This window comes from Crinia signifera, chromosome 6, assembly GCF_055691185.1.
Source record: "Crinia signifera chromosome 6, ASM5569118v1, whole genome shotgun sequence".
Classification (NCBI taxonomy): domain Eukaryota; kingdom Metazoa; phylum Chordata; class Amphibia; order Anura; family Myobatrachidae; genus Crinia; species Crinia signifera.
Genome location: NC_139222.1, coordinates 274,917,136 through 274,935,578, shown reverse-complemented (window position 1 = coordinate 274,935,578; position 18,443 = coordinate 274,917,136). Strand labels below are relative to the sequence as shown.

General features: G+C 47.9%; 1 protein-coding gene across 1 annotated transcript in view; it reads left to right on the top strand.

Annotated features, from left to right (window-relative positions):
- LOC146009365 (C-type lectin domain family 2 member A-like) overlaps positions 1–18,073 on the top strand; it is a 48,878-nt gene extending 30,805 nt beyond the window's left edge. The window contains exons 6-7 of the mRNA XM_083149665.1: positions 14,313–14,422; positions 15,385–18,073. Of these exons, the coding sequence (XP_083005791.1) occupies positions 14,313–14,422; positions 15,385–15,517 (243 nt within the window). The 3' untranslated portion in view covers positions 15,518–18,073. The remainder of the gene's footprint in view (positions 1–14,312; positions 14,423–15,384) is intronic.
- Positions 18,074–18,443: the final 370 nt, after the last annotated feature.

The window sequence follows — 18,443 nt, the reverse complement described above, 5'->3', positions numbered from 1 at the left end:
GTCTTGTAGTGCCACAGTATTAAAAATAGTAGAGATGTGCGGCGGCCACTTTTTCGGGTTTTGGTTTTGGATCTGGATCTCCCTTCGTGTTTTGGATCTGGATTGGTTTTGTCAAAACCACCCTTGTGGGTTTTGGTTTTGGTTTTGGATCTGGATTTTTATGAAAAAATGCTAAAAATGGCTAAAATAACAGATTTTAGGCCTGTTTTTGCCCCTAAAGTATTATTGACCTCAATAACATTAGTTTCCACTCATTTCTAGTCAATTTTGATCACTTCACAGCTTACAAAATTGTTTTCATTTACTGTAGTTGGCCCAAAAGGGTATACCGAGGTAGCTGGATGACTGAGCTAAGCGACAGCAGTGGGCATCACATACATGTGGACCTTACACTTCCAACCTGGCAGAGCGGCACTGCAGGGGCAGACAGGGTGGCAGTTTAATAAACTATCCCAAAAAAAGAGAAATGCTCGAAAGAGCAAATACAAAGAGATATCGGCCTTGTCATGACTGGTGGTAGCAGCTTCAGCACTTCTATCAGGTTGCTGATCTCCCACTAATTCCTCCTCCATCATCCTCCAAAAATGTATTTTTATTTTATTTATTACTTTTATTTATTTTTCTTACTTTACACTGGACACAGCCTGTCACACTGGACACAGCCCCTTGGACACTGGACACTGCCCCTGGACACAGCCCCTGGACACTGCCCCTGGACACTGGACACAGCCCGTCACCCTGGACACAGCCCCTGGACAATGGACACAGCCTCTGGATACAGCTCTTGTACACTGGACACAGCCCGTCACCCTGGACGCAGCCCCTGGACAATGGACACAGCCTCTTGACACAGATCTTGTACACTGGACACAGCCGTCACACTGGACACTGCCCCTGGACAAAGCCCCTGGACACTGGACACAGCTCCTGTACACAGCTCCTGTATACAGGACACAACTCCTGTACACTGGACACAACCCCTGTACACAGCCCCTGTACACTGGACACAGCCCCTGTACACTGGACACAGCCCCTGTACACTGGACACAGCCCCAGTACACTGGACACAGCCCCTGTCACACTGGACACTGGATATATGTAGTCACACTGGACAATGGATATATGTCACACTGGACACTGGATATATGTCGTCACACTGGACACAGGATATATGTCGTCACACTGGACACAGGATATATGTCGTCACACTGGACACTGGATATATGTCGTCACACTGGACACTGGATATATGTCGTCCCACTGGACACTGGATATATGTCGTCCCACTGGACACAGAATATATGTCGTCACACTGGACACTGGATATATGTCGTCACACTGGATATATGTCGTCACACTGGACACTGGATATACAGTATGTCGTCACACTGGACACTGGATATATGTCGTCACACTGGACAATGGATATATGTCATGCTGGACACAGGATAAATGCCGGCACACATTACATGTCACACTGGACACAGGATATATGTTGTGACTTGTGACACTGGACACTGGATATATGTTGTCCCACTGGACACAGAATATATGTCGTCACACTGGACACAGGATATATGTCGTCACACTAGACATTGGATATATGTCGTCACACTGGACACTGGATATATGTTGTCACACTGGACAATGGATATATGTCACGCTGGACACAGGATATATGCCGGCACACATTACATGTCACACTGGACACAGGATATATGTTGTGACTTGTGACACTGGACACAGGATATATTGTCGTCACACTGGACACTGGATAGATGTCGTCACACTGGACACAGGATATATGTCGTCACACTGGACACAGGATATGTGTCGTCACACTGGACACAGGATATGTCGTCACACAGGACACAGGATATATGTCATGAGTGACTCGTGTCACTGGACAATGGATAAGATATAGGCCGTCACACTGGACACAGCCCCTTGTATTACTGCAGCCCCTGTACACAGTGTACTACTCAGCAGCACTGCAGCCCCTGCGTGTGAGCACTGCAGCACTGAGTTAGTTAGTTAAATCACAAAAAACACAGGGTTCAGGGCTAAATAAATCACAACACAGGGCTTAGGGCTAAATAAATCTCAACAGGGCATGGGCCACAGGACAGCCCCTGGACAGTGGACACTGCAGCCCCTGCATGTGAGCACTGCAGCACCTAGTTAGTTAAATCACACTACAGGGCTCAGGCCTATAAACAGTCACTGACTCTCAATACAAGTCTACAACACAGGGCAGTGAGGGCACAGGGCAGGTCACGGAGCACAGCACAGGGCAGTGAGGGCACAGGGCAGGTCACGGAGCACAGCACAGCATGGAGCACATGGCACAGAGCACAGCACAGGGCAGTGAGGGCACAGGGCAGGTCACGGAGCACAGCACAGCACGGAGCACATGGCACGGAGCACAGCACAGGGCAGTGAGGGCACAGGGCAGGTCACGGAGCACAGCACGGAGCAGATGGCACAGAGCACAGTACGGAGCACACGGAGCTTCCCAACCACCCTCTTCCCTCTCCAAGATTGGAGTGAAGATGGCGGGGCGCGCGTGCGTCTTTTATAAGATCCCGCTCCCGCGAGAATCCAACAGCGCGATGATGACGTTCGGCCTCGTTATTGGTCCAGAATTCAGGCGGGAACTCCCGAGCCGGCTCGGATCTGGCCCGGATCCCCGATATTCGGATCTGTCGGATCTCGGGAATCCGGGCCCGCTCATCTCTAAAAAATAGTACAATAAAACACACTGACACACATTTAAAATAAAACTTTAATACATACAAAGCCCACACATACTAATACAGGTTGAGTATCCCTTATCCAAAATGCTCGGGACCAGGAGAATTTTGGATAACGGATTATTCCGTATTTCGGAATATTTTAATATTTCAATGATGTATTTTGAAGTATCTTGCATTTATGCTGTATAAACACATAATATACACACAAATATATTTTATTACCACATAAAATACACACAAATATATTTTAAATTGTTCAAAAAACAAGGTTTCAAAACGTGAAACAAAATGTGTGTACTATCTCAGCACTGAATTTGAATGCCAATCAATCATTGTCTTGCACATATATAGTGGCAGTTACATATCATGTCCCCAGTGATGCCGTTACAAATGTCCCCAGTGAGTTTTTAGCAAAAAAAAAATTTTTTTTCACTTTCTGGAATGTCCGTATTTCGGAATAATTCGGATAACGGATATTCGGATACGGGATACTCGACCTGTACTTACCTATCTTCTTTCCGTAGGAAGCCCTGGTCCTGATGTCCTGCAGTCCTGTGTCGGCGTTCTTCTTCATGTCGACGTCCTTCTTCAAGTCGACGTCGCTGTCGGCGATGGCGTCCGGAGTCCGACGAAATCCATGGTGGAAGCTGTGGAAGGAAACCATACTCACCTGTCCCGGGGCGACGTAGTCCAGGTAAGGGTCTTGGCAAAAAAACAAACCGACACCCGAAACCAGCCGGACAGCTGAGCCGCACGGTGTTTGTGTACATCGTGCGGCTCTGCCTCCCGAATGCCGCTATTGGCCGCCTTGCGGCCTAGCGGCTCCTGATTGGCCGCTAGGCCGCAAGGCGGCCAATAGCGGCATTCGGGAGGCGGAGCCGCACGATGTACACAAACACCGTGCGGCTCCTGCTGTCCGGCTGGTTTCTGGTGTCGGTTTGTTTTTTTGCAAAGACCCATCTCTGAACTACGTCGCCCTGGGACAGGTGAGTATGGTTTCCTTCCACAGCTTCCACCATGGATTTCGTCGGACTCCGGACGCCATCGCCGACAGCGACGTCGACTTGAAGAAGGACGTCGACATGAAGAAGAACGCCGACACAGGACTGCAGGACATCAGCACCAGGGCTACCTACGGAAAGAAGATAGGTAAGTATCAGTATGTATGGGCTTTGTATGTATTAAAGTTTTATTTTAAATGTGTGTCAGTGTGTTTTATTGCACTATTTTTAATACTGTGGCACTACAAGACCCAGCGGGCCCTTTAATGCCCCGCAGGCTGGGACTTGTGGTTCTCCAAGTCCCAGCTTGTGGGGGAGGCTTGCTGGGACTCATAGTGCCCCAGTATTAGACAATAGATTATTCTATTTTTTACACCAGAATCAGCTCAATGCCCACCGCCCAGGGGCATCGAGGACAGCACCAGGCTTCAGCCTGGTCAGGTAAGTCCTGGAGGGGGGGGGACCCCTTCATTGGGGGGGTCCCCACTCCCCCAGGGCCCCTGGCCAGGCTGACTGGTCGGTAGGGTTAATGTTTTGGCCGCGGGATCTTATATCATAAGTGTCCCCCGGCTGTGACATTACCCTGCTGGCTGGTTTGGCCTGGGGCTGGTTCTTAAAATACGGGGGACCCCTAGTCATTTTGTCCCCCGTATTTTGGGAACCAGCCCCGGACCTGGAGCCTGTGGCTGGTTGTTAAAAATCGGGGAACCCCTATTTGTCGGGTTCCCTGATTTTTAATTACTGGCCCCGGCTCCTTCAGCCTGGTGCTGGTTATGGCTGTGGGGGGGACCCCACGCTGTTTTTTTTTTTTATTTTTTTTATTTAATTTTTCAATTTTTTTTACACCTTGCAGCCTGCACGGATCCATGCAGACTGCCTCTACGAATTCGTATTAGCGGCCGTATATATGTGCCGCTAATACGAATGGTTACACCATCGGAGGGTTACAAAGCAGTCGTATCTGACTGCTTTGTATATTCCCCTCCGGAACACGACTTTGCATACGACTGAAACAGTCGTATGCAGTCGTAGGGAAAATACCAATACGAAAAACTAGGTTTTTCATATTGGTAAATTTCCCCTTAAAAGAGATATCTCCAAATGGTGAAATACCGTTTTTTTTATGAAAATAAGTTTTAAAACACTATACAATTTACATGAAGATTGGAATATAAGTCATGGACTCTCACCAGAATAAGATGTCTACCTATACAAAAGCAGACTCAAACAGCATAGATAGTATAACCTCAGGCGTCCCTGGATGCTGATGGGTGTTCCAATCCTGGTGGTCTGTCCAAAGCTTATAGGTCCCCTCCGCCAACGCGTTTCAGACTTGTTTTGTCCTTTATCAAGCCTTGATAAAGGACAAAACAAGTCTGAAACGCGTTGGCGGAGGGGACCTATAAGCTTTGGACAGACCACCAGGATTGGAACACCCATCAGCATCCAGGGACGCCTGAGGTTATACTATCTATGCTGTTTGAGTCTGCTTTTGTATAAGTAGACATCTTATTCTGGTGAGAGTCCATGACTTATATTCCAATCTTCATGTAAATTGTATAGTGTTTTAAAACTTATTTTCATTAAAAAAACGGTATTTCACCATTTGGAGATATCTCTTTTAATGTTTTCAACACACGGGATAATTATGGAGAAACAAGGAGGATCCATTTGAGGACCTGTGTTCCAGACATAACAACCACATGCGCATATTGTCTACTTGTTCAGTGGACAATTTGATAGGATACGATTCCCATCTCGAAGTACCTCATACATAGAAATTATAAGTTGTTTGATGGTCTTAGGCTGGTTTCACACAGTCCGGCTCCTGCCGGACGGGAAATTACCGCACGGCTTAAAAGCCGTGCCGCCCCTACAGTGTGTGATGGACAGCTCTGTGTCCATTCACACTGGACGGTCACGGCGCGGCCGCCGGGTAGCAGCCGGATCTTACCACTGCAGCGTCCGGCTGCCGTGCCGTGGCCGTCCCGTTCTGTCCATTCAGTGTGGTGTGGAAGGCAATGGGCGCCTTCACACACCACGGAAATTACCGGATACTTACGCCCGCCCCCATGTGACGAGTAGGGCGGGGGTACACCCCGTCAGACTGGAAATGCTAGTCACACTGTTTGGACCCACCCCCATGTGACGATGGGGCGGGGCCACAGGATCTCCAAACCGGACCATGTGAAAGGTCCAGAAATCCGGCTAAAAGCCGGACAAAGTGGGTCCGGCTTTTTTCTGTCCGGTCAAAACCGGAGTGTATGAAACCAGCCTGACACTATATTATTGTCTTTTTCTTCCATGTCACATGAGTAACCCTCAGGGATACATTTGAAGGAGGGACACAAAAAGGAGCGCTTGAAAAAATTGTCGGTATTTTCTCTGTGAGCATATATTGGCTAGTGAGCAAATTAACACCACCCCAGCATCCCGCTGAATGCCTCCCCCCCCCCCCCCCCCCCTCCGGTGCCAGAATCATTTTGCTAGCATGCGAGGGAAGGTTCACTAACACCTCCCCTCGCATACGAGAAATCAATCGATATTCGCTCATCATCGAATCATTTCTCCTACCTTTGGTAATAAGTCAGTTTAAATTGACTTTTATTACAGCTGCTATCTGCCAAAAAGGGGGCCAGACACTGACATCATGTGACATCAGCCACCCGCCCCAAACAGGTATCACCATGCCTGCATTCAAATGGGTACGCCCAGCATTTTTCTAGGCGCACCCACTGTTTTTGTGGGCATGCCCAGGAAATGCTGGGTGTACCCCGTCCACTCCCTCTGGATCGAGCGGCCCGGCAAATGTTAAAATGTGCCGAAGCCTTTAGCTCCCAGGGATTGCAAATGTATAGAAATGAGCATGGAAAAAAACCTAACATAAGGGCCAGGGACGAATTCGGGCAACAATGAGCAACCCCGAATCAGCCCCAAAGAGTCCACTGGTAGCTACAATATCGCTGTAAAAGAAATAGTGCAAATAAAAAAATGTACTCACACACAGAGGTGGAAAAACTTTTTTAATCACTCTTGCACACTCATATTCACACTCGTGGGCCAGTATGGGGGACATGGGGCACATTCAGTGGCGTAGAACCAACATTGCCCTCTCCAGGAGGGACACAATGCTCTGTTTCTGGGCTTTCCCATACCTCCGAACTTTCACCCGGGAGGAGGAGGGACACCAATATGCGCGCCTCAGGTGGCCCCCACACCTCAGGGGTGTGGCCTAACCAAAGGGGACGTTGCCTATACTTGTGATGCCCCGTTTTCGCCGCTGTGGGGGCATGCCCCCAGCCCCTCTGGCTGCAGGAATAGACGCTGTGTGATGCGCACAGCATTTATTCAGGGTGACGGGGGGGATTCCCAACACCCCCCACACACACACACCGCAGGGGGGGGGAATAGGAAGAGGGAAGTCCAAAAACAGAGCAATGTGTCCCTCATGTTTGGAGGTATGCAATATTGTTAGTGAAAGCATGGCATATACTGGCTCCTTTCTCATGCAGCATACACAGATACTGAGAGGCTTTATCATGCAGCATACACCTTACTTGCCTACTTTTGAAAACTAGTTTCAGGGAGATTATAGTTGGTTCCAGAATTTTGCACAGCGCCCCATTGAGGGGGCATGTCATGCTCCACCAAAAGGGCGTGTCTAGTTCCATATATGGAGAGATTGTGAAAAGAGATTGTGAATGTGGCACCTAGAAGCGTGGGGGTGTACTGCTACATCTGAGAGGAATCTTGTAAAATTACTTATAGCAAATTGTAGATGAGCCCCAAAGCAGGTAGTAAGAGATACTATACTTGGTAACGTGCTGGGAAATGCTGCTGATGATTTATTATTTATTTACAGTCTCTTATATAGCGCAGCAGATTCCGTTGCGCTTTACAATAGTAGACAGTGATAAGACAAACTGGGTAACAACAGACAGACTTAGAGGTAGGAGGGCCCTGCTGCAAGCTTACAATCTATAGGGATATAGGGGGGAAACATAAGGACAGGCACCAGTAATAGCATAGCAGTTACAAGTCCAGAAGGGAAGCTATATAATACATAAGTGCCTCGGAGGGTTATGCATGTAGAACTTAAATATGATAGGCTGCCTGAAGAGGTGAGTTTTCAGGGAACGCTTGAAAGTTTGGAGACTGGTGGAGAGTCTTAATGTGCGTGGAAGGGCATTCCATAGGATGGGAGCAGCCCGATGAAAGTCCTGTAATAGTGAATGGGAGCTGGTGATCCGTGCAGAAGAGAGACGCAGATCTTGTGTAGAGCGTAGTGGTCGAGATGGGAGATATTTTGTGATAAGTGCAGAGATATATGCTGGTGCAGTATGGTTAATAGCTTTATAAGCAAGTAGAAGTGTTTTATATTGAATACGGTAATATACAGGCAACCAATGGAGGAACTGGCAGAGCGGATCAGCAGACGATGAGCGTCTTGCAAGAAAGATCAGCCTAGCAGCAGCATTTAAAATTGATTGCAGTGGTGATAGTCTGTTCTTGGGAAGACCAGTTAGGAGACTATTGCAATAATCAATGCGGGATATAATGAGTGCATGGATAAGAGATTTGGTAGTGTCTTGTGTGAGATAGGGTCGTATTTTGGATATGTTTTTTAGATGCATGTAACATGATTTGGAGACAGATTGAATGTGGGGAAGAAAGGACAGTTCAGAGTCGAGGATGACCCCTAAGCAACGAGCTTGTGGGGTAGGGTAGATTATCGAGTTGTCAACAGCGATGGAGATGTCAGGATGGTAACTGTTCTAAGTTGGCGGGAATATAAGTAATTCCGTTTTGGAAATAATGAGTTTGAGTTGGCGACAAGACATCCAAGATGAGATGGCAGAGAGACAATCAGAAACTTGACCCAAAACCACTGGTGACAACTCTGGGGCTGATAGATAGATTTGATTATCATCAGCATACAAGTGATACTGAAATCCGAAAGAGCTGATTAGTTTGCCAAGAGAGGAGGTATAGATTGAAAAGAGCAGAGGACCTAAGACTGAACCTTGCGGAACTCCGACTGACAGAGGTAATGAAGAGGAAGTAGAGTTAGAGAAGCGAACACTGAAAGAGCGATCAGATAGGTAAGATGTGAACCAGGAAAGGGCTGTATCATTAAGACCTAGGGAGTGTAGTGTTTGTAAGAGAAGAGAGTGATCGACGGTGTCAAATGCAGCAGAAAGATTAAGAAGAATAAGTAGTGAGTAATGGCCTTTAGACTTAGCCGTTACCAGATCATTCACCACTATAGTCAGTGCTGTCTCAGTGGAGTGTTGAGAGCGAAAACCTGACTGAAGTGGGTCTAATAGGGTGTTAGAGTTAAGAAAGTTTGTGAGGCGAGAGTAGACAAGTCTCTCCAGTAGCTTGGAGAGGCATGGGAGCTGAGATATAGGACGATAGTTAGAGAGAGAGTTAGGGTCAGAATTCTGTTTTTTTTAGAATAGGAGTTATCACTGCATGTTTGAGCAGAGAAGGAAAAGTACCAGTAGTAAGAGAGAGATTGCAGATTTTAGTTAAGGTTGGAATAATCACAGGAGATACATTTTTAATGACTTGCGCAGGTATAGGATCGAGAGGAGAGGTAGTAGAGTAAGAGGATAAGAAGAGTGCGGATACTTCCTTTTCATTTGTGGGCTCAAATGAAGAGAAAGTGCCAGAGGGTTCAGGTGGGAAAGAAAGAGGGTTAGAGGTTGTGGAAGAGCATACCATTTCATCTTGGATGTTATCAATCTTGTCCTTAAAGTAGGAGGCAAGTTCTTGTGCAATGATGGTAGCCGGTGGGGGAGGAGGAGGAGGGTACAGAAGAGACTTAAAGGTGTTAAAAAGTCGCTTAGGGTTGGTGGCATGAGAAGAGATGAGAGATTGGTAGTATGTTTGTTTGGCAGTGTCCAAAGCATTGCTGTAGGAGTAGTAGCTAGTTTTATATGCGAGGAAATCAGTCGTACTATGAGATTTGCGCCATTGGCGTTCTACTTTACGTGACTGATTTCGTAGTTGTCTTGTTGTTTTGGTGTGCCACGGTTGGCATCTAAGCCTACGTGGGGTGTAATGGGTAGCTGGAGCCACGTCATCAAGGGCTGTTTCAAGAGTCTGGTAGAGGTGGGAAACAGCAGAGTCAGGAGAGGTAAATGTAGAAATTAGTGAGAGCTGTTGTTGCAGGGAGGTGGTAAGTTGTGGAAAATTAATTACATTAGTATTTCTGCGGGTTAGAGTAGGCATGCATGATTTTAGTGTCAGTGAGCTTGGGGTAATGGAAGAGAGTGAGAGGGTAATGAGATTGGGTACTTATGTAGTATCTGGGCGCCCGATTTAGAAATCGGGTCGGATCGGGCACATCGCATCGCATGCGACCAAATCGGATGCGATGCGATGCGATGGACCCGATTTTTCCATAAGATTCAATGTTAAAATGGTCTGAGTCCATTTTAACATAGAATTCAATGGGAAAAAGGGGTCCTGTTCCTTGCCCCACTATCCAAGTGGGCATGGAGTTGGATATAAACCTGTGGCGAGCGTAGCGAGCCACCGAGCCCGAAGCGTAGCGAGCCCTGCGAGGGGACACAGAATACTTTTTAAAAAATCTGTGTCCCCTTGCGGGGCTCGCTTCGCTCGCCACACTTCGGGCTTGGTGGCTCGCTACGCTCGCCACAGGTTTATATACAACTCCATGCCCACTTGGATAGTGGGGCAAGGAACAGGACCCCTTTTTCCCATTGAATTCTATGTTAAAATGGACTCAGACCATTTTAACATTGAATCCTATGGAAAAATCGGGTCCATCGCATCGCATGGTCGCATGCGATGCGATGCGATTATCGCGTTGCATCGCATTGATTGTATGCCTTAAGTTAAGGCATACAATCAAAAAAATCGGGCGCCCAGATAGTACATAAGTACCTGAGATTGTGATCAGAGAGTGGGAAGGGAGTGTTGGTAAAATCAGAGACTGAGCACAGCCTGGTGAAAACAAGGTCAAGGCAGTGGCCTTCCTCATGAGTAGAGGAGTCAGACCACTGGGAGAGGCTTTATTGTGATAGTTATGTCAAAATACACCTCAGCTTCCAAATCAAACACAGGGCCTCATTCAGGTTTGATCGGATAAACCATGGGGGAGTGGTGTGGGTGTCTAAGAATGCACACCCTATCTATATAAGGTGCTATCATAAGGCCCCCATATATCAGAAAGATATTGTACCCAATCGTACAATCTCAACTGGTTGTATGACTGATTGTGAGTATATTGTGTGTCCAAAAACCACCAACGACTGCCTGGCAGTTGAAGGGGAAGTTGGACACAATCGTGATTGTAAGACAAGTCTTTCTGATGTATGGCCACCTTTAGACAGGTCTTTCTGATGTATGGCCACCTATACTGGGACTTGTAGTTCTGCAAAGAAAAGGCACATGGTGCAGATGCACACTCCACATTATTCATCAAAATTCGAGGTTCGTGGTATATTAATTGGCCAATAAATATTTGCCCATAAACCAGCTTCATAGTGACCTTGTATCTTTGGTGGGTCCCTAATACTAAGTTTGGTCCAGGGGTGAAGGACCCCAAAAACACCAGCAAAAGCCAGTCACCCCAGGACAGCACATATGTAAATCGAATATTTTCATGTGTTAATAAGAAAGAAGCAGAAATGAAAGTGCTAGAAAGTATATTAGTGAAAAATACAGATGAGCGCCTCTCAGCTAGCGCAGGGAATCGCCAGATTCCCTTAGCTGGTGCAGACTGGCAGAGAGGTGCTCCATCTGATGGGGTCGTGCGAGCGACTCACACGCATGCACGTCTCAGTCAGCAAGGAGCAGTTCATCGACGGGGAACGCTTTCCCCGCCCGTCTACACTTCAGAGAGACGGGCAGGGAGTGGCGAGAGCCAGTGGGGGCTGCAGGGAGATGCAGGGGACCGGCAGTGGACGGCGGAGGGCTCCGTCAGAACGGGGAGCATGAGCATCTCATGTGCGCGCGTCCCCTTCCATCAGCTGGTGGCGGATGACGATTCTATTGCCGGGAAGATTGCTGCTCTATCTGTAAATAAGTAAATGTTCCAACCCGCAGTTTCCCGATAACTGTTAAACTAAAAAATGCAAATGCATCTGAATTGTTTGCTTGGAGGAACAGGGGTTGCTGGCATTTGGGTATGTAGGGAAGGGATGGTATGCAGGCAGGAGGTGGTATGCAGGCAGGGGGTGGTATGCAGGCAGGAGGTGGTATGCAGGCAGGAGGTGGTATACAGGCAGGGGTTGATATGTATGCAGGGAATGGTATGCAGGCAGGAGGAGGTATGCAGGCAGGGGGTGGTATGCAGGCAGGGGGTGGTATGCAGGCAGGGGGTGGTATGCAGGCAGGAGGTAGTATGCAGGCAGGGGGTGGTATGCAGGCAGGAGGTGGTATGCAGGCAGGGGTTGATATGTAGGCAGGGAATGGTATGCAGGCAGGAGGAGGTATGCAGGCAGGGGGTGGTATGCAGGCAGGAGGTGGTATGCAGGACGGAGGTGGTATGCAGAAAGGAGGTGGTATGCAGCCAGGGGGTGGTATGTAGGCAGGAGGTGGTATGCAGGACGGAGGTGGTATGCAGGCAGGAGGTGGTATGCAGGCAGGGGGTGGTATGCAGACAGGAGGAGGTATGCACGCAGGGGGTGGTATGCAGGCAGGAGGTGGTATGCAGAAAGGAGGTGGTATGTATGCAGGGGGTGGTATGCAAACAGGAGATGGTATGCAGGCAGGAGGAGTTATGCAGTCAGGGAATATATGCAGGGAGGAGGTGGTATGCAGGCAGGGGGCCGTATGAAGGCAGGAGGTGGTATGCAGGCAGGGAATGGTATGCAGGCAGGGGGTGGTATGCAGGTAGGAGGTGGTATGCAGGCAGGGGGTGGTATGCAGGAAGGAGGTGGTATGCAGGCAGGAGGTGGTATGCAGGCATGAGGTGGTATGTAGGCAGGGGGTGGTATGCAGGCAGGGGGTGGTATGCAGGCAGGAGGTGGTATGCAGGCAGGGGGTGGTATGCAAGCAGGGTGTGGTATGCAGGCAGGAGGTGGTATGCAGGAAGGAGGTGGTATGTAGGCAGGAGGTGGTATGCAGGAAGGAGGTGGTATGCATCCAGAGGGTGGTATGCAGGCAGGGGGTGGTATGCAGGCAGGAGGTGGTATGCAGGCAGGGGGTGGTATGCAGGCAGGAGGTGGTATGCAGGCAGGAGGTGGTATGCAGACAGGGGGTGGTATGCAGGCAGGAGGTGGTATGCAGGCAGGGGGTGGTATGCAGGCAGGAGGTGGTATGCAGGCAGGGGGTGGTATGCAGGCAGGAGGTGGTATGCAGACAGGAGGTGATATGCAGGCAGGGGGTAATATGAAGGCAGACAGATGGTATGCAGACAGGAGGGGGTATGCAGCCAGGGGGTGGTATACAGGCAGAAGGTTATTAGCAGTCAAGGGGTAGTATGTAGGCAGGGAATGATATGCACGCAGGGGGTGGTATGCTGGCAGGGGGTGGTATGCAGGTAGTGGGTGGTATGCAGGTAGTGGGTGGTATGCAGGCAGGGGGTGGTATGCAGGTAGGGGGTGGTATGCAGGTAGGAGCAGGTGTGCAGGTAGGAGGAGGCATGCAGGTAGGGTGTGGTGTGCAGGCAGGGGGTGGTATGCAGGTATGGTGTGGTGTGCAGGTAGTGTGGTTTGCAGGTAGGGGGTGGTATGCATGCAGGAGGTGGTGTATGCAGGCAGGAGCAGGTGTGCAGGCAGGAGGAGGTGTTCAGGGAGGGGGTGGTATGCAGGTAGGTTGTGGTGTGCAGATAGCAGTTGGAGGCAGGAGGAGGTGTGTAGGTAGTGTATGCAGGCAGCGGGTGGTATGCAGGCAGCGGCTGGTATGCAGGCAGCGGCTGGTATGCAGGCAGGAGGTGGTATGCAGGCAGGATCAGGTGTGCAGGCAGGGGGTGGTGTGCAGGTAGGGTGTGGTGTGCAGGTAGTGTGTGGAGGCAGTGGGTGGTATGCTGGCAGGGGGTGGTATGCAGGCAGGAGGAGGTATGCAGGTAGTGTGTGAAGGCAGCGGATGGTATGCAGGCAGGGGGTGGTATGCAGACAGGAGTTAGTTGCAGGCAGGGGGTGGTATGCAGGCAGCTGCAGGCAGCATTCCAAAGCCTTCATTAGAGTTTACAAGAAGTACACCATACTTGCTTTTGCTATAAGCATCCAGGCCCTCAAGCGGACTCCGGGTGTTTCGCTGAAGGCAGGAGGTGGTATGCAGGCAGGGGGTGGTATGCAGGCAGGGGGTGGTATGCAGGCAGGGGGGTCGTATGCAGGGAGGGTAGTTATAGGGTGGTATGCAGATAGTGGCCCTTAGTTTGCACATTATTCTCAGTTTGCACATTACTCCATGCAGTGTAATATGGTTTTAAACTCACTCCTAACTCTAGACCAATGTCTGTGTGCGTTCCTTCACAAACCCGAGGCCTCTCTGCCATGTTACATAACGTTACTACGTGTTATACATCTGTGAGAAGCGATATTCATCTAATATATTCTGTGTCTTCTATTCCTGACAGAGATTTCTGTACAGATTTAAGGGCATAGACAATAAGTGGATTGGTCTAAGGTGGAGCATATATAGGAATGGCTGGACCTGGACTAACGGAACATTATACAATGAGCAGCTGTAAGTGACTATATTATAGGCTTCATTACCAATCTTACTGCCTGTTCTGTTCTGTCCTGACTTCAGCACCAGTGATTATATTTGTCTATATCAGTTTTTTCCAAAAGCGGCCATGAAGGCACCCCAGCAGTCCAGGTTTTGCTAATGGGGCACACATAAGTCTCATTTTCAGTGAACGGAGCTGTGGCTAAATTTGTACAGTACAGTACAATACAATACAAACTCTGTCAAATAAACCGTGACAATGGGCACTACTGTACGTGCATTTCATTTCGCTAGTTAAAACACATAGGAGCTATGGGGATAGAGCGAACATACAGTCACAATACTGTCTGGAGCAGGCCAGATTCGAGCACCGAGTGGGTGAACAAAACGGCTGCCAAGCATGAACCAGGGCTTTGTGGAAGCCCAAATCTATGGAGCGAGCAATGGCTTTGGCTTTACATGTCTTAGGGGAATGCTGAAGGTGCGTCTCATTAAAACACACAGGGGCTGCTGACAAAGGCACAGATGCTGCAATGATCAACCCACAGCTCCGGCCCACTACCCACGCCGCTGTCCAGGATTGGGGAAACCTGCTGTGAAACAGGGAGCTGCTGCAATGGCCACGTGGAGGAGGAGGCCATTGATGTTGTAGGCAGCCCTCCATTGCCGTTCCAATTGGCAAGTGTGGCATACATGGTGATTGGCTCCCATTTCCACGCTCATGTATCCTATGTGCACCCGAGGCTCATAGAAAAGCATTGAGTGGCGTTGGGGGGGGGGGGGGGGGGGTAGTAATTCAGCGCCACTGGTGTGACTTAACTCCACCAAATGGGCATGATCGACAATATCTCAGTAACAATGAGCACGGATACATCTGTATGACTAGAAGCAGCCTCAAAAAGTGCTCCCTGTACATTATTGTTATACATTTGATGCTTTCCCTCAGACCTCACTGTTGTCTTCTCTTTTTTTTCCAGATTTTCAATAAAGAGCTTGTCCGCACATTCTGATAAATCCGAAGGTGTTTTCCTGAATCAAGGCACGGTCAAGAGTGAGAACGGAAATTATCCCAAAGAATGGATTTGTTCAAGTGCTAGTTCTTTTTTGTGATCAGAGCAATGATCATGTTCTTCATGTTAGTGTATGGAACTGGCCAGACAGGGAAGACTTTGGCCCAGTTGGTCGGCTTAGCAGGCATTATTCCAGTGCGTGTGACTAACATTCCCTGTGTTATCTCCTTTGCTGCCGAGGGAAATCTCACTCCTGTGCTGAGAACATTTTTCAGTGTTTGCTCACATCACATTGTAACCTCTGATGTATTTGATGCCTATATAGAAAATGTACACTTCTGCAGCAAGTAAAATTGGTGTAATCAGACAATAAGGCATAAGGTCTCCATCATGTGAATGAGAGGACTAGCTCATTGTCATGTGGTTGATGCCTAACTACTGTATGCAGATTCCAGGTTCGTGGAGATCTACTGACATGCCATGATTTCATGCTTTCCCTGTAGTGTACGGGATTAATATTATTAACCAATCTATATGGTGAGATAGAGGGGACTGTGTCCACTCTCTTTTCTTTATAAGAGTCACCCCAATAATTGCAGGCCCTCTATCTCTGAGGAACTTGATGTTGCAAAGTGGGTAATACAGAGAAAAGTGTGGTCACTACAATGGCTGCATAATGTGTGTATAATGTATGTGTGTATAACGGTGCCCGCACACTTGAGATGTGCACAGAAATCAGCCTTGACATCTTTTGTACGTCCTGGACAAAAGAATTCAGGCAAGCGCACATCTTTACCAAATATTTTTCTTAAAAACCTGTGTGCGTTCCTATGGATCTTTTGTTAAATCTTCTGATCTTTTGTGCAGCACGTAAGATCAGAAGATTCAGCTAAAGATCCACGGGAGCGTGCATCGGACAAAAATCGGCTGATTTTCGGTAAACATCGGACGATATATCGGCCGATTTATCGGAAATCGGCCCAAAAATCGTTCTAGTGTGTGGGCACCTAAAGACTTCTCTTAAGATCCCATGTGGGTTCCTATGGATCTTTTGCTAAATCCTCTGAGAAAGGTGCGCTGGCAGTGAAACAGCCGGCGTCTGCGTGAGGGCCTGGATGCTTATAGCAAAAGCAAGTATGATGTACTTCTTGTAAACTCTAATGAAGGCTTTGGAATGCTGCCTCCAATATGTAGCCTGAATACAGGAGTCTGTTATATACAAAAATATTGCCTGCAAAGCCAACCAACTACAGATGTGTCCCCATAGATCTAGCTTCAGTACACCACACAGGGCCAAATGTACTAAGCTTGAAAAGTGATAAAATGAAGAATGATAAACCACCAACCAATCAGCTCCTAACTATCATGTTACATACTGGGTTATAAAATGACAGTTGGGAGCTGATTGGTTGGTGGTTTATCTTTCTCCATTGTATCGTCTTCTTTTTTTAAAGACTTAATCCCAGTACACACGGGGCGATTTCAACAAATATCGCTGGGGAAACGGTCGCTGATCGACCATATTCCCTGTGTGTACAGGGCGACAGTCACTAGGAGTGCACTCCCACGACCAGCCTTTGATAATCGCTGGTTGGAGGAACATGCTCCTGCGAATATGACTGTCTCCTCCAGACTGTCTACATCAGGCATGTCCAACGTTGGCCCTCCAGATGTTTTGAAACTACACATCCCAGCATGCTTTGCAATAGTTTTAGCATTCTCTAATAGCAAAACGGGGGCAAAGCATGCTGGGATGTGTAGTATCACAACATCTGGAGGGCCAACGTTGGACATGCCTGGTCTACATTTTCATCAGTGACCATCCCTGGTCACTGATTAAAAAGGTACACTCAGCAATGTGGTCACATAGCAATATTTGGTACTTGTTTCCTAGAACGGCGCCACCGATTTCCATTGTATGACATCGGGTCTCGCATGCTACGCGATCAACCCGATTTTTACAGTGGACCCAATGTTAAATGGTCCTTGAGACCCAATTTTACATAAGACCCAATGTTAAATGTCCCCCAGACCCCATTTTTAATTGTATACCCACCTTGATGGGTAATTACTATGTGAAATGCCCCCCCATTGTTAACGCCACGCCACGATCAACGCCAACCCGAAGCGTAGCGAGCCCGCGAGGGGCGGCGGTACACGTCCTCAGACCATTTCATACTCCCACTATCCACGTCGGCGTGGAGTTGATTTTATATAGTGTGGGAGCGCAGCGAGCCACCGAGCCTGAAGCGTGGCGAGCGGACGCGCATAATTTCACACGTATTACACGTCCGCTCGCAGGGCTCACTGCGCTCGCCACGCTTCGGGCTTGGTGGCTCGCTGCGCTTGCCACACTATATAATATATGGATCCAATGTAAAATCGGGTCTGAGGTACAATTTAACATTAGCTCCAATGGCAAAATCGGGTCAGTCGCGTCGCATCGCGGCATGTGATGTGACCGATTATTTAGGGAGGGAGAGATAGATGTATATATTGTATTTAGAAATAAAGTCACTCACGGGTGACTTTAAAATAAAACTTATCTTTTGGAAAGTACATTTTCAGTAAATATTTAATTAGAGGTTCAGGAACTGAGTTCCTGCTGGAAAATAGCCCTGTATATATCCAATATCCATTATATAAGTTATTCTCTTACATGTTATATTTATATATACATTTTTTATTGTTTTTATTAAAAATATTGTGATTACAGTGTTGTACAAATATGCACATGTTTACAATAAATATATATATTTTTAACATTTTTGTGTACTGTGTACAGATGTGTCCACATACATCTTGGCTTTTTTTCTCAATTTGTCACAACATAAAAAAACAAGGGAGAAAAACGTGCTAACGGAGAAAGAGTTGATATGGAGAGAAGGACAATGGAGAGGGGAAGCAACATGAAATTCAATAGGATCTACAGTGAGTCTCTAGATCATAAGGGCAAACAAGTGGGCCACCCATGGGAGAAGAGACCAACAGTTCTCCACCAAACCAAGAGATGTGAACAAAAAAAA